Raw genomic sequence first — 27,604 nt, forward strand, 5'->3', positions numbered from 1 at the left:
GGAGCGCTGGGCGACGTCGCGGCCGTGCCGCTGTGGGCGGGGGCCGCTCTCGCTGCACGATGGCGCCTGGGACACCAGCGCCGCCGAGTGCGGGAGGGGCGGCCGCTGGGGCGCGTGACGGCGCGGGCCGCGTGACGACGACGCGGAGAGGGGCGGGGGGGGGAGCGGAAGCGCGGCGGTACCTGCAGTGAGAGCGCCGCGGGGCGCCGCGCCCCCCGCCCTGCCCCGCCGCGGCGGCCGCCCCCCGCTGAGCTTGGAGACGGCCATTAGGAGCCCGCGCCGATCGCCTGGCGGCCCCGGGGCGGCGGTGGGCCTGTGGGCGGGGGGGTGTGTGTGACAGGAGGGGAGGGCGAGCGCGTGACGCCCTCCGCGCCCCGCCCCCCCGCTCCTGCTCCCGGCGCCGCCACCTCGGCCCGGCCCGGCGCGGGCGGGCGGCGCAGCCATGGAGCCGGAGCGCGAGTGCCGGGTGCTCTCCATCCAGAGCCACGTCGTCCGCGGCTACGTGGGCAACAAGGCGGCCACCTTCCCCCTGCAGGTACCTGGGCGGGTGCGGACGGGCCCGCCGCCGCCGTCCGCTCCGCTCCGCTGCCGCTCCTCTGCGGGGCGGCGCGGGGAGCCGGGCAGGTGGTGTGACGGGGGCGCCGGGCGGGGGGGCCAGGTGGGAGGACGGCCGAGAGCCGGGCGCCCCTCCCGCCCTCCGAGGTGCGGAGCGTGGGGCTGGGGCGGGGGCAGCCGGGGGCAGTGGCCGTCCCGGGTCTCCGCGCTCCCCGGCGAGCCGCGGTCGGTGCGGCCGCGCTTCCCGCCGGCTCCGTACGGCAGGGCCCGCGGCTCCCGCTCACCTCGTTGCATCTGCCCGCCGGCTCGAGGCTGTGGTACGGCGAGCGGGCTTGGAAAGGGCGGGGGGCTGGGGGCGCTGCTGGCGGGCGTGCTCGGCTGCATACTGCGGCGCTCTGCGGGCGCCCTGCCTGTGGCCGCGGCGTGTGCTCCGGCCGTGGCAGGGGGTTGGCACCGCCGCTGTCAGCGGGCGGCCGCAGCGCCGGTGTGGGTGCCCGCCGCCGGGGACGGGGCGCTGGGCTTGGGGGAGCGGTGGCCTTGTGCTGGTGCGGAACGAAGCCCCCCACAAGCCCCCGTGGGTGGTGGAACTGGGTAACCCCCCGCTGCTCGGGCTCTGAGGACCGAGGGAAGCGGTACTAAGTACAAGGACCCTTTAATGACTGCGCACGGCCGGGCCGGAGCAGCTAGCATGTGTGGGCTGGGGCTCGAGGGTATAACTGGACCTTGGCCCTCGTGGCTGGTGAGTGCTGACTTCAGAGCCACTTGCTAAGGTCTAGCCGATGGTGGGAAAGGAGAACATCGGGGTGCGCTGGGGCGAGCCTTTGCACGTATTGCTGTTCTCTCTTGCGAAGTGTCTGTGTTGTGAGGGGCTAATTTGGGGCCTTACCATCGAGAGGGCTTTGTTCCTTGACACACGCGTGACTGTACGAAGCTCGCTGTCTAAGAATCTCTTTGCCGGAACGCAGTGTGTTGTGACATTGGTTATCTTGCTACATGCTTGACGAACAATGGTGTAATCTCGCTTGACTAGACACAAGAGATGGTACACTGATAAATGATGCCCTTGAGACCAGGCCTGCAACAAGCCAACATCACCCACCCACCCCCCTTATCACCAGGCAATTATAATGTAACCAAATCTCTTGATAATTAGTTTATGGTAAAGGGCAATGTACATATGAAATCTATGTGCTGTGGAAAAATCTGTGTGTATGGAGACGTGTTCCTGAAAGGTGGTCACGATCTCCAGGCCAACTGTCCCTCCTTTCCTAACTGAATGGTCTCTAAATTGTGGTCCCCCTGCCCCCACCTGCCCCAGCTGTTCTGTGGTAGCAGAAGGGCACACAGTGGTACTTAATTCCAGAATTCTCTTAAAACACTATTTTTATTCATACACATTTTAATTCCATGTCAAAGGTTCTGATTACTCTTCTGTAACTCAACCTTTCAGTGGCATCTGAGGTCTCTGTATGGGGGTCTCGTATGACTTGGCAAATGGGTTCCTATAAAGTGTCTTTAGTTCCTTGTCTGTGATGCTATGCAATACTATTGTAGTTAAAAAGTCCTGTTGATGTTGTAGCTGGGTTCTGTTTAAGGAGGCTATCATACTCACACTGTGTAATGTTCTTCAGTGTATAGCATAACAAGAACTTGCTGGGGTAGGGGGGGGAAAAGATAGCTGGGGAACAACTGAACCCCTATCACTACAGGCTGCGCTTGAAAAACCTGTATGTAGGCAACCCTTAATGAAGCTGTGCTTTCTAGAAAGTTACTTAAACCCTGGTTTTGCTAGAACATCAGACGTAGCAAATTGCCACAAAGTGAAACTCTTTTTCTTTTTTTTTGTTTTTGTGAAACAAGGAAAGGATTTACAAACCTGAGACTCTTTATTTTTTTTTAAATATAGATAAAAATGAAACCTGATGCTAGTCTTGAGGATGGGTGCAAATCTGGTGTGCTTATGTTATTTCCTGTTCTCTTTTATACTTTGGTCTTCTGAACCAAATTCTGAATGGTTAAATGAAGCTTCCTTCTGAGCTCATCAGTATGGAGCTTGCAAGGCAAGATGTATGTAGATATGTGTCTGTGTGCGTGTGTGCATGTGAGGTCTGATGGGCTGAAATCCAGACAGAACAGTTCAGGAATCTGCATTTGGACAGCAACATCCAAATAGAAAACCAGACGTGGTTTCATCTGCTGTTTTAGACTTCTGCAAAAACATCAGTTGTGTTTGAACAACTTGATCTTTTGTGGAAATCTATGATATTATTATTATTTACTAGCAATAGCCAGCGTATCAATGTGCACAGCAGAGAATTCTAATGTCTTTTTTTTTTAACCAGATGGTTTTGCTTTGTCAGGCTTCCATTACACTGAAAGCTGAAGTATTTAAAAAGTAAGCGTGTGGAAGACTTTCTCTGCGAAGTATGTGGTAAACACTTCCTAGATAGCAAACACAGCAAACAAGAGCTAGGTCATATATTAGAGCAGTTATAATAATGGAAGTAATATAACTGAGTGAGAAATATTAGAACCCTTTACGCCATTTCAGGTTAAAAGACATTAGTTTGAGATTCTAGATAAACTAATAGGTCTTAGAGGAAACATGCACCTGGATTTCCCAGGTAGTAAAATGCTGGGAAGTGAACTTTCCTCAGCTGTGCTCTGGATTCTGCCTTGCCAAGGGTTTAAATAGTTTTTACTTGCATGGTTTTACTATCTCTTTGAAAGTTCTGAAGGTAGTTTTGAATTATTTTTAAAATACTCAGAAATTATTTCACAACCATGTAACCTGAGCAGCTTTTGATACCAGGCAAGGGTTTAGAATTTTTCCAGCATTTAAGAGAGGAAGAGCAGTTGGTTGTACATTAATGTAGGGAGCTGCCACTGTCAGTCACATAAATGATTTTAAAACACCAAAGAATGTTTCTCCTACTCAACTAAGAGTTATCACAGTTTTTATGAGATAAGATAAAAATTTATGTTTTCACCATGGTATTCAACATTATGTCCATCGTATGCATTTTCTTTCTTAGAAGGACCTCTTTATTTGTTAATTTTAAATATAATTTTAACTTGCCTTTCCTGCCCCACCTTCTAGGTAGGCAGAATGTGACCATAAATAAAGGGTGCAGTACTGGGAAGCAGAGTTACAGTCCTCCTCAAACCACAGAGTGAATACACAAGGGCAAGCTCATTTCTGTTCTGCAGAGGTACTTAATTCTGACCATCAAGAAAATTTTGGTAGGCAGATGAATTTAAATTCATATACTACACCCATCATAGTATCAGCTTTTGTGAATGAGTATTTTGGTCTGTGTGTTCTGTTCTTTGGGCCTCCATAAGTTTCCAGGAAAGAGGTTTGAAAGTACAAGGGAGGGACGAGAGAGCCCCAGCTGATTTCACCTGGCACTGGACATTAGCATTTGGTTGCCACTGGGCTAGATTATACTCCTGTCTGCAAGACAGAGACTGTTGATCTTTGTTTATGTCTAGATAAAAATGATATCCAGAGAGTTCTGTTCTTACCTTGTTTGATAATGCTAATGGAACATGATTATATTCTGTTGTTCTGTGGGTTGTGGGTTTTTTTTTTTGTCTGCCCTAACACAGAATTTGATAAAATCTTGTCTCTGTTTTTACTGTTTAATTTGTGTCTTCTTTTTATATCTGTTTATCTTGAAGATGGAGCTAAAAGCGTGGATAAAAATACCATTAATTATTTGGGTCTGGAGATTGAAATTGTCTGTTCTGAATTGTAGGATGCTATCATAAATAGCTTCTACAATACAGGACAAGATGGCCTATTGAAATCTGTTCAATGATTTTATTTCTTACCTCACCCCTCTGCCCTGCCACCTCTCCTCCCCACCCCCCCCACCCCTTACCCCTAGGTGACTGGAAATAGTTGTCTGTTCAGGTATTAAGGGCGGATCATTCTCATTCTTAGATTAGTCCTCATTTATTCTTTCGCAAAATAAACAGGAAGCCTACTTTTTTATCTCCTTCATTGTGAAAAAGATGGGAAAACAATTTTGATCAGCACAGATGGTAATTTCTTTGATGTTTAAGGGTAGTTTTAAACTGCATTGTTTGGCCAAAGGTATAATTTGCTTTCATGTGCTGAGACCAAAACAGTATCAACCTATCTTTAATAATTATCTGCTGCCCTAACAAAAAAGTTTGAGGCTTTTTTCTTTTTGTTTTGAAAAATGTAATCAAACCAATTAAGTATTTTACAGGAAGAGAAGTAGAAAAATAATACCTCTTATTTAAGCTGACTGCTTGCTCTGTTTCAAAACTTACTTCTGTTAATTACATCAGTCAGAGGAAGGATGAATCAATCAAAAGTGTTTACAAAGTAACAGTAAGAAATGTGCCTACTGGGTAGCCCTTATTTTTGTTACAGATCAAAGGCTGACAAAGCCTAACCCTTAAACAGAAAATAAATACAAAGATAAAAGTATTTGTTCTTTGTAATATCCAAAGATTGTCCTAAAGTACATATCTGAATGAAGAATAGTGGCTCTTGATTCATAGTTCAAATGAAGCTTGCGGAAGCATGATTTTCCTCCTTGCCTGTGTTTTTGTTCTTGTGAGAAAGATAAACAAGGGACAGATGAATTTTAAAAAACCCAAAACTCATGACCCCTCTGGGAAGGCTTATTTATAACTATGTAAACAGCATTTTCTTATTATGTGGATGCCAGTATATTTAGATGCAGAAGTTGCAGTGAATACCTTGTGCAAGAAGAGGCCCTGAAAGAGACTTATCCAAAAGGTCCTAGCAAGGTGGTTCTGCACCTGGCAGTTTGGATTTCTAGGGAAAGGCTTTAACAGAACTTTCCAGAAACTGTTGTTCAGATTGATTCAGGAGCTTAGATGTACTGTCAGAACTTTTTCTGAGAAGATTGTAGGAGATGGATTTTCAACCTGTATGGTAATGTGAAAGGGGAGTGGGTCAGGACTGAGAGACAACGAAGTGGAGTATTTCTCAAAAGACACGCACAAACACACAAAGTGTGTGTGTGTCACTCTTTCAGCTCTTAACACTGCATGAAGACAGACTATACTGAGACAAAGAACTGGGAAAAATACCGGGGTCTTACTTTTACTTTAACAGTACTAGTTTGCATATATGTAGAACGCTAAAGTAAGAGATCTCAAATTTCTTCATAAATTTTTTTTACAGAAATCTGTTCAACAACTAAAGCAAAAGTAATGCACAATAATCAATTTGAAAAGCTAGAGTAATTTCAACCTGCCTAAAAGAAGTCCAGCTGGGACTGCTGATGTGCAGTGGTCCCTAAATAGCAGGACTGAGCAGAGTCTGTAATAGAGTGTGGGGCTGATTGAACCATCATCATCTGAGATCAATCTAAGTGTGTGACAGTAGTATCCGTAAGTGTTCCTACAAGTCACTTAATTGTGGCAGCTTGTTAAATAAGCTTTTGTAATGAAAAGACAGAAAATGCAGTCATGAAAATACAGAAATTATGGAGATGTTCCCACAGGTTGGTTGTCTTACAGTTGAAAAGCTGAAAAAAGGATTTTAAGATACACTGCAAAATAAATTTTAATGTATGGGGTCAGCTGACTACCAAGCATTTTAAAGTTTTAAAAAAATGATGAATATTTAGTGGTCGGTTATTGTTGTTATTTGATAGTACATTGTGAAAATTGGAACTGTGCCAGATGTGTAGAATCATTTAGGTTTGAAAAGACCTGTAAGATCACCAAGTCCAACCATTAACCTAGTACTGCCAAGTCCACCACTAAACCATGTCCCTAAGTGCCACATCTTTTAAATACCTCCAGGGATGGTGACTCAGCTGCTTCCCCCTCCCGGCAGCCTGTTCCAATGCTTGACCACCCTTTCAGTGAAGAAATTCTTCCTAGTATCCAAACTGAACCTCCCCTGGCACAACTTGAGGCCATTTCCTCTTGTCCTGTCCCTTGTTACCTGGCAGAGGAGGCCAATGTGCAGCTGCCTGCAGCCTCCTGGCAGGGAGTTGGACGGAGCCAAAGGTCCCCCTGAGCCTCCTCCTCTCCAGGCTGAACAGCCCCAGTTCCCTCAGCTGCTCCTCATAACGCTTGTGCTCCAGACCCTTCACCGGCTGCGTTGCCCTTCTCTGGACACGCTCCGGCACCTCCATGTCTGTCTCTGTTGTAGCAAGGGGCCCAAAACTGAACACAGGGTTTGAGGTGCGGCCTCACCCGAGCCGAGTACAGGGGGACGACCCCTTCCCTGGCCACACTGTTTCTGGTACGAGCCAGGATGCTGTTCGCCTTCTTGGTCACCTTGGCACACTGCTGGCTCGTGTTCAGCTGGCTGTTGATGAACACCCTCAGGTCCTTTCCCACCAGGCAGCTTCCCCGCCACTCTGCCCCCGCCTGTAGCGCTGCGCGGGGTTGTTGTGAGCCCAGTGCAGGACCTGGCGCTTCTCCTTGTTGAACCTCATGCAATTGGCCTCGGCCCATCGGTCCGGCCTGTCCAGATCCCTCTGCAGAGCCTGCCTGCCCTCAAGCACATCCTCACTCCTGACCGACTTGCTGTCACCTGCACACTTACTGAGGGTGCACTCAATGTTCTTGTCCAGGGCACTGATAAAGGTATGAAACAGGGCCGGCCCCAGTACTGAGCCGTGGGGAACACCACTTGGCTGCTAACTGGGTGTAACTCCATCCACCACCACCCTGTGGGCTGGGCTGTCCAGGCAGCTTTTAACGCAGCGTAGAGTGCGCCTGTCCAAGCCATGAGCAGCCAGTTTCTCCAGGAGAATGCTGTGGGAGACGGTGTCAAAGGCTTTACTAAGGTCTAGGTCCAGAGCCTTTCCCTCATCCGCTAGGCAGGTCATCTTGTAGAAGCAGATCAGGTTTGTCAAGCAGGACCTGCCTTTCATAAACCCACGCCGGCTGGGCCTGATCACCTGGTTGTCCTGTATGTGCCATGTGATGGTGCTCAAGGTGATCTGCTCTATAACTGAGGTTAGACTGACAGGTCTGCAGTTCCCTGGATCCTTCTTCTGGCCCTTCCTGTAGATGGGCATCACGTTGGTTAATCTCCAGTCTTCTGGGACCTCCCCAGTTAGCCAGGACTGCTGGTAAATGATGGAGAGCAGCTTGATGAGCTCCTCCATCAGCTCCCTCAGTGCCCTCGGGTGGATCTCATCCAGACCCATAGATCTGTGTGTGTCTTAAGTGGAGCAGCAGGTCACTGATGGTTTCCTCCTGGACTGTTGGGACTTCATTCTGTTCCTCGTCCCTGTCTTCCAGCCCTGGGGTCTGAGTACCCGGAGGGCAAATGGTCTTGCTATCAAAGACTGAGGCAAAAGCATTTGGTGCCTCAGCCTTTTCCTCAGCCTTTGTCAGTATGTTTCCCTCTGGATCCAGTAAAGGGTGGAGTATATCCTTAGTGCTCCTTTTGTTGCTAATGTATTTATAAAAACATTTTAAATTTTCTTTTATGGCAGCAGCCAGCCTGAGTTCTAACTGGGTTTTTTGTTCTAATTTTGTCCCTGCATAACCTCATGACATTCTCATAGTCCTCCTTAGTTGCCTGCTCCTTCTTCCAAAAGTGGTAAACTCTCTTTTTTTTTTCCCCTGAGTTGCAGCAAGAGGTCTTTGTTCAGCCAGGGCAATCATCTTCCCCACCAGCTTGTCTTTTGGCACATAGGCTGATATTTGACATACCATATAATAGTTACACTGCAGTGTGTACTGTAGTAAAGAGATAGTAGGTTGGGTTGTTTTTTCCCTGCATAAATGTAATCTTTTTATCTAATGCAACACAGCAAAGTGGAACGGTAAAGGAGGATCACATTTGGCATCTACAAGTATGTGCAAATATTTGACATAGGAGCAAGCAGAACTGCCCCTCCCTGATTCACCTGCTTTCTTGGAAAAAAAAAAAAAAGAAAATTGTGTTGTCAAGAAATTGCAAATCCTATTAAAGGACTGGAAAACCTTTCCTAAAGGTGCATTTGCACTGTTTGTGTGAAGAATATCATGTACTCAGAGACTCAGTAGCAAGTGCTCGCTTGCTTAAAGACAGAAAATAAGGCCATTTCCTAATCAAAAAAATGCCTTAAGTCTTAAATTTTTTTTTTTTTTAAATTCTTGCAGTCGTCATGTCTTATTTCTGCTCGAAATGAAGCAGTTGAGAGAAGTTTTTTTCTCCTGTATAAACAAACAAGGACAGATAACAGAGTCAATAGTGATCAGATTTCTGAAAAAAGAGCTTTACGTTAAAGTTAATTTCACATATATATGAGAATGTGCTGAAACATATTAAAAGTTTAATTTGAAATAATAAAATTAATCTTTAATTGTATGTATGAGGATGGTACAAAGCTACACCTAAGAAAAATAGGTGACATACAAAGCTACTGATACTTCTTAAAATCTCCCTTTTACTAAAGTGTTGTGTCTAGCTTTTCATTTTTTCTATTTATATCCAAAAATGATGGTCAGCTTTCCTTAAATAGCAGATTTGGTCATTTTAGATAAGGGGTACAGCATTTTCCATGGCTGACTGCATGCGGGCCAGGCAGGTTTTTTTAGCCTCTTCAGACTGAAAAGATGCAAGTGGAAGTTCCGCTTCAGTTGCTTGTGTTGTGTGGAAAACAGGCTTGAGCTGGTGAAGCAAGATTAATGTGAGGAGTGAGGCATTAGTCCTGGAACATAAAATGTCCATTCTTCTGAAATGTGTGTGATAGAGTATGCAGCTGTATAGTAATCTACGGGGGGGGGGTGGGGGATGAGCATAATGTTTGAAACATGGCAAGAAGATCCATGTTGATAGATAATAGGTGCTCCAACAGAAGCCAGATTAGTTCATCATCTTGTGGCTTGGCAGCAATGGGGTAACCTGTGAAACAATATTAGTATGCTGAAATACCTGAATTTTTTCAAGCCTTTGTTCAGGACTCTTATTTGTTGATGTAATTAATCTGTGACACCTCTGAGCTCCAGTTCCCTTAACATCTGGAACGATTACCTATAGAGCAGGAGAGAGAACTGATACCAAAACCTCTGATGTGATTAATTTTAAAAGAACAAAACAAAAGCCTGAAACTAACCCTCACTTCATCTTCTGTCATCCTATATAAATTTTAAGCATATGGACTTAAAGTTTGGGCTGAGGAGAATTTCTTTCGCAGTGATTTAGCTTTACGGAGTGCAAAGCACCTCTTGCCAGAGGGATGTGTGGGGTTGAGGAGGTGCTATGGAACACACTGGAAAGAGGTAAGTCTCTCCCCTGTGGCAGAGCAAAAGCTGGAGAGCCACTTTCTGATCTGTAGATGCAGTGGTTTCCAAAAGCATGAGTAAATGGTTTTCGTGGTCAGCACAACCTTTCCAGTCTGATCACAGCTATTCTCCTCCTCCCTGCTGTGTGGCTCAGTCATGTTTAACCTCTCAGAAGAGGATCTGTCTGGAAGTCTCAAGCAAGGAGAACACAGCTATCAATGACATTGATAAGTTGAAGAGAGGAATCCATTCAAGGATAGCGTTCATTAGATCATCATACTACAAACTGCCAAAGAATTGAAATGCTGTCTGTCCCACAATATCTGAATAAGGCAATTTCTCTTGCTTAACTTGGCAGATTGCTGGCCAGTAAAGTCGAGTATATTTTCTTTCATACTCCCCTTAATGGTTCTCTGTTTATTTATTGTTAACACTAAATTATTTGTTTTCTTCCTGAATTTTATGGTGTTTGTTCATAGCTCCCATACACAGTAATTCCGTGCCCATCTTCTGGAAGAGTAAAGAAAAAGAAAATAAGTTATAATGGAAAAAAAAGTTGGTAAAATTCTCAAAATTTGATACTGTTTTTCCAGAATTATGTGCTGGAATTTATGGTGACGTATATAGTAAAGTTTGGCCTAAATCTTATAAATTAAAATACATATGTATTTTTTATAAATCTATGTATCTTCATGTATTTTACAGCATTTGTTTTGCGTGATGAGTACTACTGAACAAATTTAGGCTGAAGGAGATCTTTCCCCATCTGTCCAGCTCTTCACTGTGGTTACTCTTGCTTTTCTGGCAGAATACACCCCTGCTCTCAAGGGGTGGGCACCCCCTTACTTGTGGAAACCATCGGACTCTCTGAGCAGCTAACAGAAATGGAAAAAAATGTTTGAAACTGAGGCCAGCAGGTGTACTGTTTCCTGCAGTGCATTAATTATTTGTTGTTGCTGTTTGTGGACCAGCACAAGATACAACCTGTGTCACAGCTCATTCCTTTTGTAGTCAAGTATTGCCGGTAGCTTCATATTGGGAATGGTTGTTTCTGGTTTAGTTAGTGGAAGTAACATTGTGCCTCTGCTCTTTCATAGAAACCAACCAAATATTGGCAACTTAGATGTTCATATTTGAGAGGTTTCCTATTGTCACCTATCCTCTAGGGTATAGCTTCATGATCTGCTGGTTTCAGTACAAAGCCAGCTTGAGAAACTCCTGCTCTTTCCTGACCTCCACCAACTAGTTCTTCCACCTGCACTGTTTTGCTTTCCACTTCAACTCTTCAAGGACATTTTGTGAGGCCATGTGGTAAACTGCTCTGAGAGGCCAGCCAGGTTATAAATAACTTGAAAAAGAGGTAAAAGAAGAAAATGTTTGTTTATCTTGTGAGTAGATTTCCTTATCCAGTTCCCTACACAGCCCCACAGACAGCTCTTTTGGCATAACTGAGGGGCCAGAGCAGGAGCAAGCCCCAGGCATCTATACTTGGCATCATCCACTGAAGGAATTATTCCTCAAAGTATGCTCTTATCAGAGACATCTGCTTGCTTTGAAGGAATCAGCGAGACATTTAACTGTTCTCTAGAGGCTTCATTTTTCCCCTGCGGTGGCCTTGGTGTGGTTTTTACAGAACATGGCACCTCTTTCCTGTTCTGTTTTGATGAGTATCAGTTATCTTGCAGTTTAACATCTAAAGCTTTGGTAGGAGAGTGGAATCCATTCATGGTCTGCCCAAGAAGGCCAAATAAAGTGTATGTGCTGGATAAAACTTTTTATTGTAGGATAACTCCACCTTATTATATGTAGATAATGTGTTTGCCATGCATTGCTAATGGACCGGAGGTTAGCGATCTAACTATCCACAACATGAACAGCAAGACTAAAAATAGAAATAAAATAAATATCAGAGGAAAATAATGTGTTGTGGGATTCCCTCATTCCCCCCATTTCATTCACTAAACTAAACAAGATATTAAGTCCATGCCTATTGGACCTATTGCTGCTGTGTATGTCTGCCTCTCCTAATCAGTGTTTGTAAACTTCCTTGTAGCACTGCATGCTTCCAGTTGGCAGGAGTTTGTAGTGACACGTATGGTGTTCTTGTCAAATTACATCCAAGTGTAGAAAGAAGCAGCATGAAGATGATGAATCTGAAATTCGCAGTGAACCTGCAGTTTATGTCTCTTTTGAAGAGTATTAAGTCTGCAACTTTGCCATCTGAAATCAACATCTAAAGTTAGTTACCTAACGGTAATCTGAGTCTCAGGATTGGGGGAAGGAAATGTATTTCTTGGGTGGAAGGCAGTCAGACACCCACAGCACCACCTTGTTCTCCTTTTTTTGTGTATCCTTCGGTGGGAAGAATTAAGGGGGAAGCAGAAGCCGTTATGTCCCTGTCTCTCATTTACCTTAGCCCTTATAAATCAGTGTCTTGAAGATCTGTCACTTAATCCTACCCCAGATGGCAGGAATGACCTTCTGCCCATAGGAAGGTTAATAGAGCAGCTATCCCACAGTTTTTTATAACTCTGCAGTCGGGTCAATCCTGAACTGGTGTAATGCATGGAGTAACAGTGATTACCATGTGCCTCTTGCAGGCACAAGAGGCTGTTTGTTGAGTAGCCTATGAAAAAATGCTGATGATGTAGAACAACGAATTTCTTAGTGCTGAACAAAACAGCTTAGAGGGAATTTTGATAAAATCATCCATTTTATGCCGTCTTACTATGATGTGAATAAGCTGTAAATAATATGGTCAAGTTTGTATTCATAAACCAATATTCATTTTAATGCATAAATAAGCTTGTAATTGTATAGCGACAAAGGGGTTAAAATGTCTGAAAGATCATATAGACTGTTCTGGCAAGAAAGTTGCAAATCTCTGCAAGGGGAGCTGCCCTCCTTATCTGCAAAGCAAGCTGCCCTACCAAGGAGGTAACGGGACAGCAGGATGGCCTTGAGTAAAATTACAAGGGGTATTGTAAAAACCCTGGGAAAGATTTCTACAAGTCTGCCAACTCATCACTTTTGAGACCTAAGGTGAAAAGTACACCATGAGGAAGACCTACGGCCTTCCTCCCATAGACCACTGCACACATTCTAAAGACCCCGGCCCACAATTTTTGGAAGAATCTGCACAAGCGTGAAAGACTGATAAGCTAATTAGCATACGAAGCGAGGGTAGGCGGGTTCAGGTAATGAATATGTATAGGCGTTAATGGAATATTCATTGTTTCATTATATAAATATAAGATAATCTGCCCCTCTGGGTGTGTACGATTGGTGGAAGGATCCCCCGTACACCCGGCGCCGACAATAAAGAATACTTAATCACTAAGAAATTCTGAAGACGTTCTTTGAAACAACTGTCTTGCACTGAATAGTTACCAATGCACACTGATCAGTCTCTCAGGATGGAAAGTAGAACTGAATGACCTGGTGGTATTTGCTCTGAAACGTTCCTGCATATCCAGGGCTTATTTGGAGGAACATCTTTAAGGTACTATTATCCTTACCTTTAATTCGGCCTGATTATGTTTCAGATATGTACTTATATTGTGAGCCTTTTCAGAAAAACCAAGGAATAAACTACTTGAGAACAAATTCACTGCAGTCTCGGGCTGTTCTGGTCTTTTCTGTTTAGATAGTCTTGGTCTTACAGCTAGATCAGCCCATCTGCAAATTCTCAGTAAGTACCAATTTTGCCAGAACATTTGAACAAAAATTGCAGTCTGCTCTGGCAGAAGAGAGAGGCATTTTTCTGCTCCAGTCTTTAGTTAATGCCCCCTGTGGTGGCCAGTGCTGAAGTCAGCTTGTAAATCCTGAAAATTGGTGTGCAGTTGATCAGAGGTGAAAAGGCAGTGACACTCAAGAAACAGGCATTGGACTACCTGAGATGATCATCTTGTCTTGTTTCTGCTGTTGTAGGGCTAGTTGTTGTTGGGCCTGAGAACTTCTGGCCATAGAGGGACAATGAAGCATCAAATAAACGTGGCTGCAGCATATATAAAATATCGCAGACTCCTCCACACCTACTTTCCTCTCATGTATGTTCTTTTATAACTTTTGGAAAGCTAAGTTAGGAAGCAAAAAAAACCCCCAGTTCGAGATGCATGGAGTTTGACTTGAGAATACAAGAAGTTGAGGTGAAAGGTAGGTTCAGGTAGGGAAAGGCATGGCCGTTTCCATTTTTTCTGGAATTTTTTTTCTTAGTGTGAGGATGAACAGATCTAACCAAGTAGTTTGTTCGTATGTTCTTTATTTTGGTTTTTTTTGGCTGATTGTGTATTGTTTATATGTCTTCATATAGTATATTTTGTAGATTTTTTAAAAAAGATTATATAGTTATCTTGTTTTTAACAAGTATCAGGTACTATCCAAATACTATTATTTTAACTGTTACAGTCTTTCCTGTGTTTCCTGTCTGTCTTTGTCACTGGTGAAATAACTTTTTTTTTCTCAAGGTCATCTGCTGTATGTTTCTATTGTCTGTTTTGTAATTGTCAATTTCTAACCTCAGTATTTGAAGTGGCCCATTTGGTACCTGACTCCAGATTAACGAATCACCAACATTATCTCCAGCATCCCTGTTTCTAAGCTAGTTTATTTGCTCTTGTATTTTTACCCTGGCACAGTATCTCCAGTATCTTAATGATTTTTCTTTGCAGTGCCTTGCCAAACGCTGCACTAAAATACAGCTATATTGTATGTACAGAGCTCTTATTATCTGTTTGGTATGGTTTATTAAAAGCTCAGAAAGAGAAAAAAAGAGACTGGGTTAGTCAACAGCAATTTCAGTTCAGTTTATCAACCCACACTAGCAATTATGCCTGCTTCACTAATTGCCAGGGCATGCTTTTTTTTTCGCAAGGTCCTTTTCTCAAACTGAATTTGTGTTCTAATTTTCTACATCTAGTACAATGTATGTTTTTTGGTTCAGTATCAAATGGAAGGAGACACAAGTAAGTAAAGAGCTGGCACACAGTGAGAGGTGCAAGCTGCAAAGGGGAAATCCTTTCTCCCCTTCCAAATTAGATTACAGAAGTTCAGCCTTTTTAAATGTTTCTGTTCCATGTCCAGAGGAATAAAGCGGAGCAGTGATGTTCACTGGAATTACAGTGGTGGCTGTGTCAAAGTTCCAAACTGTAGTACATAAACATCAGCACATATATGCAAATGCCTTGTAATACAATGGAGCGTTTCATGGCCTTATATAGAGACTTTCTTATTGCAAAGTATCGCTGCCATTACTTAGCAAAAAACCCCAAAAAAACTCAATTACCTTGTTTGACAGGGTAATTTTAACTTGACGTTAAAGTTAATTCTTCTAATGACTTTCAATGAAGCTTGGTTTTAAGATATGTATAAAAAACTTGGAAAGGGTGGAATGGTTTGGGTTTATGTGATATGGTGATTTTGTAGACAAATACAGGTATTTACTGGCTAATTCGGTTTGTGGATTATACAGATGCTTTGCTAAAAATCAGCACTTCGGGGACTTACCACAAGACTCCTTGAAAATTCCTCACAAATTGTGTCTGTTTAAGTCTCTGTAACCCGCTTTGTTTATGTATGGCTTTATGCTGTAAAACTGCCTTTGACTGATGCATCTGTCAGTGTTGCATTACTTCAAGAGTAATTTTCCTGTTGATGTAGGGCCTTACCATATGTGCGTCCTGTTAACAGCAATAAAGCCAGCTGTGATCTAAATGTGGACGAGGAGGGGGGTCCTCTGGAAGAAAATATGATCATATAGTGGGGTTCTTTAAGCCTTTGATAGGTTTTGTGTTGCTGTCACATACCCTCAGATAAAGGCCCTCTGAAGTTAACGAGATGTGCCTTGTGCAGTCTTGAGCAGGCCAACTGTTTTGCTTTCAGTACATAAGTCCTGGTTCTGGTGGGCTACTTGTTGATGTTTTTGAGATGCTTTCCTTTCCTATGGGGCACCAGACAGGCTCTGTTATGTCTGTCTACTGTTAGCTTCTTTTTTTGGCCCAGATCCATTTATTCAAGTGCCTTATGCCAGCTCACCTTGTTGAATTTCCTTATGTTAACTGTATTTGTGGAGGCAGAGGAGTAAGATTGTAATTGGGCAATTATTAAGGATTTGTTATAAAAATTCATAGTCATAGTTAAGATGTTTGTTGGGATAAACTTAATATATTCTTAAGCTTAATAAAAAACTGTGTGTGTGTACGTTTGTATTTTTTGTTTGAAATGTAGGATTTGCTCTTAAATATTAATTTGTTTTTTAAAATGCTGCTGTATGTATACTTTAAATGATATATTTCAAAGCACTTCCCTATTATATGGAAAGCTGGTCTGACTCTTGAAATTGAGAATATTTTTTTTTCCTTTCTGTAGAGCCCCTGGGCGTGTCATGTCCTTCCATTAATTTTTGAAAATTAAATACTATGTTCTGAGTATATTGGAAAGCTTCCATAAAAAGCATTAATTTATGGAGAAAAATAGAGGCAGTTTGTTGCTGTTGCAGCAGGTGGCATGGTCTGTGTTCTGAAAAACAAAGCACAAGACCACACATACAATATGTAAAGTACAGTACCAGTACAGCAGAGATTGTGGCAGCACGCATATAGGGTACATATAATGCAGTATCACTGATTCTGTGCAGTGTAAGTTCCTTAAGCTCTTCTTTCCTAGCTGTATTCTTACTGTGTATGAGAGGAACAGGATGTTGGCTTTTTACATCAGAGTTCAAGTGATACTAGTTTAAGCACAATGCTTTGCAGAGTTGATGGTCTCCTTTCTTTGTCATTGTTTACTGGTAATATGCTTCCATATGAGCATAACACTTGTCCAGTTCACAGGGCTTTATGAAGGCTTATATTTTTAGTGCTTTTAGGAGGTGAATATTTGAAACAGCATTTATTTTTTACAACTTCTGATACTGAAATCTGTAGTACTGGTGTGTTTAATATAGCAGGATGATAGACCATGTTCTCCAGACGCTTTCCTTCAACTTCTTTAAATGACAGCACGGTGGTGAGAAAAGGTTTGGAAGTACAAAATGATCTGGAGGTCAGACTGTGATGACGTTGTGCTTTAGAACATCCATATCTTGATCAAGTGTGTGGCTAGCTGAGAAATCCTTCAGTAGCAGAATTTGTTTTCAGCAGGAGGATGAGTGCATACACTAAAAGGTTCAAAGGCAGTATACTCTTTTAGAATTGGTTTAAAACAACACCCTAATATCTGTCATGGTTCCTTGCTTCTCAGGCTCTCCGCGAGGACATGTTTTCTCTGCAGAGACAATCGCTTTAAACTCTGGCAAGAGATATTAGTGGAACGTAATAGACAAGCCTGACTGCCTAAGTGAAAGCAGTGAGATCTGCCTGGGGTTTATGACTTGGTGAATCATTCCTAGGCATCACAATTTAGTCATCAAGTAGGAAAGCAGCTGAAATCAGTGGTTGTTTCTGAAAATATACCTGCATGTTGATCTTGCCAGGTAAAGGAAAATGCATCAGTAGCACAGTTGAGGTTACATCTCTAAATCCTTCATTTGGAATTCTGTGCATAATTCACACTGCTGCCTTATTAGACTCTGTCTGGATGGTTTTGATTCACTTGTCTAGTGTGAGTTAACCATCTTTTCAGTATTAATGTTTACTGTTACTTTGCTCTAACTCATCATTCTGTTACCCTCCGTTGGCACAAAGGACATACCTGGCTTGGATGGTTCATCAGTTGAATATTAAATGAAACAGTCTGACTTTACTTACAAAGTGAGTATCTTGCTACAAAGCAGAAGAGTTAAGTGCAAGGAAGGTAAGTGTTGGAACACAGTGCTGCATTTATTTTGGGAGAACTAGAAGCAAGAAAGTCAAATCCTCCTTTCAAAAGTGGAGTCTTAAATGTTCTTTTTCCCTGGTTAGCAGAATCTTGTTCCTTCCTTCTTCTTAGCCAGTGCCCTTTTCTTGTCAAGCTGCCTTTCCCTTGGAGATAAACTCAACTTGTAGAGATGTGAACAAGCAAATTATATAGTGAGATTTTCACCTGTGGCATATTTGTAGCTCAGATCTGGATGTGAAGCTCTAATTACACATACAAGAAATGAGGAACCTTGTGTTCACGATAAAAGGATCTATGTGAATGATTGTCTGAGCTTGATTTGCAACTTCAACCTCTGATACTTTCCCTGCATTTATGGTTTACAAAGTTTGGTTTGTGGGCTCACCTGGAAAAATTTGTTTTGATGTGTTCTGGTACGGTAAAGCCCACATTTTCCAAAACTGAGAACTTTGAAGGAACCGGAGAGTTTGGATGGAGGTCTCAGCTTTGTTTCATGAAATATAGGTAGCAACCTGTGAAAGTGTGTCAGGGGACATGAATACTATGGAAGAATCATGTATGCAGTTTACAAAGTCTGTTTTTATACAATCTTTTTTTTTTTATTATTCACACTACTTTTTTTTTTTTTCTCTCTGCCTTTCACTCATTGTTCCAGATTTTTCCTCTAACTTGAGCTGCAGTACTGCTTTGTGGTTCTGGTTTCAAAATCTTAAAATGAAATGCTACCAGAGGCATAAACCCAGTGCCCAAAGAGGGAAGTATGTAGCGACCATTTTGCAGAATAGAGAGGTATTTTTAATTGAATTTCATTCTTGCAGAAGTAGGTCATTGTTCTCTGAGGTTGTCTAAATTAAGTGCAAACTAAAACAATCTAGTTAAATTGGTTCGCTGACCATTTAACAGCAAAGGACTTACATGTTAGCTTTGCCAGTAAAGATAGTAAACATACCATACTACTGGTTTTTATCCTTGTAACCAGAACTTTAGGATAGGTAGTAGGTGATATTTTTGTGTGGTTTTACACATGGAGTTCTACTAACACTGAGCTTTTTGTATGTAGCAGTATCATCGAATGATGGAGTGACCCAGGCTGGAAGGGGCCTCAGGAGGTCCCCAGTCCAACCTTCTGCTCAAAGCCGGGTCAGCACTATGTTCAGCCTGCGTTGCTCAGGGCTTTGTCCTCCTGGGTTTCGAAAACCTCCAGGGACAGCAATTCCACAGCATCTAAATATTTCTCTAAATATGTAAAATAAAGCCTTGGAAATTTTTGTGGTTTTTTCTAGTGTTTAGTACCTAGGAAAGCAATAAAACACAGTTCAGGTAAGAAGTTAATGTAATTCAAGTGATGGATTTTCTTGCACACTTAGGAGATTTGAGACACACACCACTGACCCCCCAAGCTTTTTTCCCCCCCAAACTGCATACAAGCAAGGAAAAAGGAGGACATCTTGAGTACTGTAATGAAGCTGGAAAAAGCTGCTTCCTAAACAAACTTAACAGTCAGGAAATTGGAACAGGTATTTGTTTGTTCAGCACTGGGCATGAGGGGGATAGTTCCTCCTAGCTCGGCTCTGGTTCTCAAGTTACTTCTTTATATACATTTAGTTGCATCAATATTCAATATATTTCCTAGAACAGGCGGTGCTCATGCAAATTATTTACATCTTGCATAACAGTCTCAATTGCTTATGCACAGTCTCTTTTGGGTGGTTATCCTCAACCTCCTGGTGGTCGATAGGGATGAAGGCCATATGTCTTCCTCATCTGGAACTTTTCACTACTTCCTTGTGCATGCTGTCTACTCATTTTCATTGTTGTTAAACCACAAAACTGGTTAAGGCTGCTTCACATCCCGATGGCTGCTTCACATCCTGACAGCTGCTTTTCTTAAGCTCTCTGCTTGGCTGTTCTTAAAATGTTCTGTAACAAAATGTTGGTTTTTTTCTTTCCTTGTTATCAATAAAGTCTGTGATACTTTTGGAAATTTAATTTTTTCCCTGCAGAAGCATAGTAAAGTTGCAAGACATATTTTAAACGGAAACAGAGTAAATGAGAATGTTTATTAATATTTATTCTGAGGAAGAGCTAATCTTTGAAGTTCAGAGTTTTCTGTCTCAAGTGGTATTAATGATCAAATACCAAACAGGATTACAAGGTAAAAATGAGTACTTTTATTTGTCTCCAGACCATTGGTACATGATGTAGATTACACAAATATGAACATAAAGCTTAGAAATCATTAAAACTGAACTTGAGATGTTGAATTTGCTTCAAAATCTTCCTGTTAACTTCTGTTGCTACACTGAAAGTTTTCCGTAATGTGGAATATTTCTTTCTTGTTTTACAATCCACACGCCGCCCTCCACCTTTTACATAACAGGCACAACTTAGACTGTCCACTTGAAGGAAATGTATGTTTCTAATCTTTCATTTCTAACAATTTTAGGTATTATTTCTTTGCAATGAAGAAATAGCGTGTTTCAGTGTATGTATGATTGAAATGTTTTATGGAAGGGAAAGGATGACAGACTGTAAATTTTAAACAAACCTCTAATTCATTAACACAGTGGCAAAGTCCAAAAGGTTGTATTTTTAAAGGTGAACCGGAACTCAGGTTTAGCTATATTTATAACCTATGTAACTCAAGACATCTTCTGTGTCTCTAGGTCTTTAGGTTGTTCTACTAGTAAAACAATTGGTATCACTTATAAAATTTGAATCTTGAAGGAGATCCATTTTCTGGCTTTTTATTTGTGGCTTGGTGGTTGGGTGTAAGTTTAAATTATTTGTGCTTTTAGGAAAACTAGGCTGTTGGTTCAGTTTTCCAAAAAGAACCAACACCTTTAGCAATTGTCCATGCATTATGAAGTTTCTTCCTTTCTTCTGTGTTGATTTTTCCCTTGAGGACTTGCTAGTTTGAAGATGAGCATTCTGATAAGTTCTGTAGACTAGGTGTCTGCACAGATGATGCACCTTCTTTTTGCAAGGCTGGGATAGCCCTTTCTGCATTGGGAAGAACTGGGTGATGTTTGTCCCTTTCCTTCAGTTATTTGTGATGAAGAGCTAAGTCCAGTTTGATCTCATGCATCCCATTGGAGTGTATGTGTTTCATGCTAGCTGTTTCTTCAAATGCATTCTGCTTCAGTGTATGTATTTTGATTTAATCTCCAAAATACTATTCTGAAATGCATCATTCAGGTCTGCAAGCCATGCTTTCCAAATACAAAACTCTGTTTTTGATGTTTTGTGATTTATTTTTAGAAATGTAACAGTTCTGCTTCCTTTGCTTAAAGATTCACCCATTTTTCTCTGAGACTTCAGTCGCAGTAAATGTCACTATATGATGTGATATAGGCAACCTTAGTTTGGGTATTAAGAACATTGTTTGATATGTGCTTAGAGTGGAGGCTGAGAGATTTAGTCTGAACTCAGTTATCTTCTTCCTTTGAAGAGGGTTTATCATCCTTACCCAAACTGGCTGTGGGTTTAGGTTTGCACAGGATTTGCAGTTCTGTGGACAATTTATACTTATACAGAATGACAGCAGAGGGAGAGCGTGGAAACCAGAAATTGTTCTCTACTGGAGGGCCTGGAAGGGACCAGATCATCCACAACAGGGGGTAGTGGTAATGTAGATGATGTGTCTCCCTGGCAGCTGCAGCCCTGGACACTTGCACAGTATCTGCCATAATAATAATCTCAGTCCTCACACTAATAAAATCTGAAGGCTGTAGTTCTGACATAAGCAAAACTCAAGTGGGAGTGAGTTCCTCCAGTTTATTTACACAGAGGTGCAAGGAACACATCATGCGTACACACACAGAAAAAGGACAGTTTTAACACCCCGAATTGGGTCATTTTGCAAACGTAGCAGACTGATGTGCAAAGAAATTCAGGAGGCAAAGGGAAAACGGTGCATCAGGGAGTATGAGGTGAAGCTGTCATTATCTCAATAAAGGCATTTGCCACACAGGTGGACCTGGCAAAGTGCTACTTGTGGCTTCTGATGTATTTTTTAAGCAAAGCATAGAGACGGCTGTGGATTTCAGTGGACGGTGATAAACCATTACTAGCTTGAATTTGTTCTCTGACTGAATGCCACAAAACTACTGTATAGATCTAACTGTATTTAACTGGCATATATATAACAGTACTTAACTTCAGAAACACGAAGAGGTTTGTTTCTGTATGTAGGAAAAATTGTCAGTAAAATCAGAGTGGACTGATTTTAGATCCATGAATTCAGATAAGTAATTGAAATGTGTTTCATATCAACAACCAAGAAACTTGATGGATATAACTGAGTTTAGTCCTGTTATAAATTTGTACTTTCAATTTTCCAAAGGAAAGGTTGATTTTCACTGGTTTATGACATTGGAAGAATTGTTGATATCCAAATAAGTGCATAATTTTGGGCGATACTCGATACTTTGCAAAATTTTTTTGTATGATTTATGTGTTTCAATACATTTGCTCTGATCTCAGGAGGTAGTTAACTTTCACTTAAGATTTATTTGACATCTGGTTGGGGTAGAAATTTCTAGCTAAATCAATTAAACCTCAAAATTAATGCTTTTAGTTAGCTCTGCCTAACAAATTAAAAATGAGTACATATTCAAAAATTATCGAGGCATCTTTTGAATACAGCTCCCTTTGTAAGCAGGGAAAGCGTTCATCATTCAATGAATCAGAAACTGCTTCTGATATGTATGGTCTTCTAGATATGCAAGGATGATAGTTACTAGTACTGGTTTTTAATTGTTCATTGAAGGAGGAAGATAACATTTCCTTATCCAGTTTAAATGATCAGGTTGTTAAAATGAACTACACAAACTGAAATCAAGACGCAGTTTTCTCTGTAGCCATAGAAATGATTGCTGTCAAAAGCTGCTTCTAGCACTTCAATATACCCTGTTTTCAAGCCGTCTTCCAGTGACTACATTCCATGAGACTCTTCAATGCAGTTTGCTTGGTAGCAAACATGCACTGGCTTAACATGACTTCAGCTTTCTTTTTGATTATTTTAATACTTTATACTAAGCCTAGACCTTAACATCTGTTGGTCTCGTTTCAAAGGTAGTACTAATTAGGGAGTTTAACTGTACTTTGTTTAAATGACATTTAATGTCTTTTAATTACTCTGTTTTGCTAAGAGTCTTTGTAAAAGGGAATTCCTTGGAGTAACTCTGGCTTAATTTGGGGGGTTGAATCAGAACTAGAGAATTTTGTAATTAGGTGTGTTATATGACAGTCATATGCACTTATTCAAAACTAAACTTTAGAGCAAATTAGAAACTGTGACAGAGTAGACTAATGCCAGTAAATGGCTTTAAAGGCTTTTTAGCCTGTTTTGCAATGATAAGAAAAGTGAGAATATCGAGCTCCCTTGTGGACTTTTCCTCAGCTATTCGAAAGCTCTTTAACTCACTTTTTACCAAGCATACAGCTAAGCTAACCTGGCACCTAGCTGTCTCCAAGAACGATGGTCTTCCTTGTATTTTCTCTTCTGCTGGTTGAAGCAGATTAATTGGCCAAAACAAACCAAAATCCCTAATCTTACAGAAAAGTTTGTTGAGGAGTCTAATGATAGCTTGTGCTGGTGGAGACAGTAAAGGAGGACTGTCTTTCTGGTGACCATCAGTTGGTACAGTGCTTATCTGTGTTGTAGAACAGCCCTCCCTACAAGCAGTTGTGTGTGCTTTTCTTCCCTAAAGTGCTAAGTGTAAAACCTGATTAGTTAGTAAATCATAGTGTGTTCTGTAGTGTTAAGTGTTAAATAGTTGGAGAGACGTGATCTAAATATTGCACAGAAATGGATTAAATCTTCATTGTTGCCAAGATGTTTGAAGGAAAGAAGAACTTCTTAGGTCTGTTTATTGCAGGGAGGGGAATCAAATATGGGATGACAGTCTGGTTAGAGGCAGTATTCTGATTTATTTCTTTGAAGAGCCTGTGCAGGCATCAAGGTTAAGGTCATAACAGTATTGCCATGTTCTCACCCCTTTAATTCCTGGGTCTTTAAAATAAAATCTGCCAAGGTGAAACAAGAAACTGGGGTAAGAGTAGAAGCTGAGGTTAATTTTAACTTGATCATGCTGAGACAACCCACCATTCTGTCTATGATTAATGTAAGATTACTTTGCTTTCTGGTTAGGACTAAACATAAATCTTTATTGTATATTGAAAGAAGAGACTTACTCTGTGAATACCTGTGTGGAATCTGAGCTGTGAAATGATAGAAATGCAGCACCTGCAGGCAGAAGAAACTACCTGTTGCAGCACATAGCTCCATGTTGTAACAGCCCAGGGTTTGAAATAAGGGGCTTAACGCTTAATAGCTTTCATGTGCAAAAGTACATGCACAGGGAAAGCCTAATGTCTGGCACCATACACCCAGAGATTTTAATATATGTGAGGGGGATGCCTTTGTGATAAAAAGAGAGAGGCGTGCATCTCAATGAAAAACGTGACTGGCAAAAGCTTCGTTTGTTCACTCTCCCCTCCTCTGCAAATTGCCTGAAAGTGGATCATAAACAGTGATGCATCATTACTATTATCTCCTGGTATGACTCACTGAGCCATACATAGAAGCTTGTCTTTTGAGGAGAATTCTTACTCAGAGCAAGTAGGATGTGGAAACAAATATTAAATGTCAGACTGTTATGTCACTGTTGCATTAGAATTTCTTTCATGGCAGATAAAAATGGGTTGAACAGCAATGCCTGTCTGTATTAAACAGGTATTGTCAGGTTAAAAATCCTCATTAGTTTTCTCCTGATTTAGCGCTCTTATTTTCATAATATTATATCTTTTGGGGCCACAAGAATGCGTTTGTTGATCACACTAGCTAATTCTTGGGTATTTCAATATTTAGATTGCTGGTAATGCAAGGGAGCAAGGTGGCTTTTGGAGCATGCTTTAGGCTTTTTTTACTTTGTGTTTTTAAGAGCTCTCTCCCTTTGATTGACTGATCATGCCCCAAATTAATTCTCTGTGATTTTTTTCTATTCTCTTTTAGTTGTGAAGAAACTGCTTGTGACATCCAAGTATGGCTCATAACATTGATCCCTTTTAAGATTCTTCTGTCCTTCTTTTAGAAAGATTGGCTTTCTGGAATACTTACTGCATCCTCCCTCCACATTTTTCATTAATTTAGTACCTTGCTTTTCTTGACAAGAAAGACTAGCCAAGGCTTTCTTCAGTGTTTCTGCTGGACCAGCCTCTCCATCCTTATCCCCAGCTGAACTCTAGCCTGAGGATCCAGAACTCTGTTTTTCTGGTGCTGTTGCCAGTGTGACGTTTGTTCCATGTCTACCGCTGTAGTGAAGTACTGCGTTGTTTGTTTATATTGCATGTGTGTTGACTCAGCTTTCACTTCAAAACAGTGCTCAAGATTTTTAAATATACACTGGGAAATCAGAATCCTCTCTTGTGTTTTGTGACATTAATAATGTATTAACAAAGCTGTGTTAGTAAAAGTATTCTTGTGTTCTGTTACAGGTTTTGGGATTTGAAGTTGATACAGTGAACTCTGTCCAGTTTTCAAACCACACAGGTAAAATTTTACACGTGTCTTCAGATAACCACTCCACAGTCACTCAGTTCTACTCAACATGTGGCTCACCTCATCACATGACAGTGGAAAGGAGATGGGTCTGATGTTTTCACTCACATTTTCAGGATATAGAGCAGAAACATAATTTTCATGTTTTGATTCCAGTCTCACAGAAGTCTGAATTTGGGATTAGGGCATGATAAGACACAGTAGTGTCCTGTTCTGCTACTTTACAGTGTGAGTTTCTTTTGTTAGGCAGTAATCTAATTAATTCAGACAGTGAAATAACGCAAATACGGCCTTCTACACAGACAGGCATGTGAACTGGGGAGTCTTCAGTACTGTTTTCTGTATGTTACGGCTATATAATGCTCATAATTATGTTACCAACACAAACATCAAAAGAATACGCAGCTAGACATGTTTCCTCTCTTTATGTGCCCACCCAGATGGCTAGCACGTAATCCTCATTCTGGAGGGCGGAAGGGGGTGGTGCACACCAAATACATTTGGGTGTATTTTTACTTAGGTTCTAAGCCTGAGTATCACGCACTCACATAATACTTTCAGACTTTCTAAAACTCACAGTGGTAGAGGACTTTATTTTCCAAAAGAAAGCTTAAATTTATGTGTATTTTAGCAATACCTTTTACCCATAAAGGTAAAAGTGACTTAGTGACTTGCTATTTTTGGATCAATGGAGACACATCTACTGTAGTGGTGGTGGCAGGTTGTTTGAGGGGAGATCTTTAGATAAAGAAATTCTAAGGGTGTCTTAAAAAATAATCCAGGAACAAATTCTGACTTTAACATCTTGGAAAAGAGCTCAAATTGTTTCTGACGAAGAAAAGGGGGGGGGGAAGAAGTCAAAAGTTGTGATACTTTCCTACTATCTCACAAGTACAGCTTTATTAATAAACTACTAATATTTGGACCAGAGAGCAGACCAAGAAGCCTCTGTCCTCTCTTACTATGTTGAACTCCATGCAGCTTTCAAAAAGTTATAAAATATTCCCATCATGGAAGGAGTTTAGTGTCACCCAGAGAAGAAGAAAGGAATGTTTCAAAGGTAGCTAGAAAGCCATCTCTGCTTGTAGAGAAAAGGCATGAAAGAGGTAATAATTAAACAAGGGATGGGGGCCTTTTGTGGCTCAGGCAAAAAGCTGCTTATTATGCTTCTACCCTTTGGCACAGTACAAAGGTTCTGTCGTATTTATAAGAGATACTTAGGTGTGACTTACTTTTCTTTAATGTATTCAGTTTTGGAGTTGGGTATTTTTTGTTGTTTGGTGTTTGATAGCTGGGTAAAACTGTTGTACTTTCCGAAAATTAAGCAATTTTTTCATGTGAAATAACTTAGCACTCAAAATGGATGAGCACTTGTTGTTTGTTGGCTTTCAGTTTCAAGATAAAATCTGCTTTAAAGGGTGTTAAAAGAGTGTAATAGAGGTTTTATTGGATGATAAACTGAATGTGTTTGAAGGTAGGAAAATTACACTACCAACAGGATGACCAGGCTCTTAAAACATCTTAAAAACAAAAAATCCAAACCTTCAATATCTTAAAAAGAAAAAAAAAATGTAATAGTATCACAAGTGGAGAAATGTTACTGGTGCTTCATTTGAAGTTTGGCAATTAAGGTAGCAGAAGGAACAACAAATTAGGGATTTCCATGCCACCCCTACCACTACACTCCCCGCCAAAAAGGCCTAAATGAACATCCCAAAACTAAAAGTGTCTCAGGGATCACAAGTCTTTAAAATACTTGGATCTTTTATTTTGTCTCCTGATGTTTTAGGAGTCACTTTCTTTTTTTTTTCTGTAATCTTGATTGTTTTATAAATGCGCTTAGAAAATCCCAAAGATTGCTGCACTGCACAACCTCATGGCTTTGGGAAACAGACCTTTCAGAAAAAAATTCACAATACTGTGTTTGACACTTGCCAAGCGTGTGTAAAAGGAGATTATACGTAGAAGTGTCGGTCATTTGGTTGGAAGAGTAAGGAATGGCAAAGAAAGGAGGGGCCCATACATATTCCCTTTCATGTCAGGTCTAGTTGTCTAGCACTGCAGTTTTCCTATGAAATCCTTTCTACCCTTTCTTAAATTGAAGGATAGATTCTAAGTCCAGTGGCTTTGAACCTCCTCTTTGGGATAGTCATGTAGGTAGGAACATGTGGTATCCTCATAAGAAGACTTTTCAAAGCTGAGCATGTATGCATGCCTGCACACCAACTAGCACTAGCACCTGGAAATCCATTTACTGCGGCAGGGATTTAGGAACAGAAACTGCCATGCTGGGCTGTGGCTTGTCTGGAACAGTGCTGCAATACACGGGAATAGTGTGCTGGGTGAATTGCTGAAGGTAACTTGATTTTTGTATGAGAACAAGATCTTATGAGACCCTTTTCTGTGGCCATCATTAAAGCT

The 27,604-nt window shown here is 41.3% G+C and overlaps 1 protein-coding gene across 1 annotated transcript in view; it reads left to right on the plus strand.

Moving 5' to 3' along the window:
• The first annotated feature begins 286 nt into the window (after positions 1 to 286).
• Positions 287 to 27,604, plus strand: part of PDXK (pyridoxal kinase) — a 53,229-nt gene continuing 25,911 nt past the window's right edge. Inside the window, exons 1-2 of the mRNA XM_037376705.1 lie at positions 287 to 535; positions 25,120 to 25,174. Coding sequence (XP_037232602.1) covers positions 443 to 535; positions 25,120 to 25,174 — 148 coding nt within the window. The 5' untranslated portion in view covers positions 287 to 442. The remainder of the gene's footprint in view (positions 536 to 25,119; positions 25,175 to 27,604) is intronic.

Source organism: Falco rusticolus, chromosome 2 (genome assembly GCF_015220075.1).
Source record: "Falco rusticolus isolate bFalRus1 chromosome 2, bFalRus1.pri, whole genome shotgun sequence".
Taxonomy (NCBI): domain Eukaryota; kingdom Metazoa; phylum Chordata; class Aves; order Falconiformes; family Falconidae; genus Falco; species Falco rusticolus.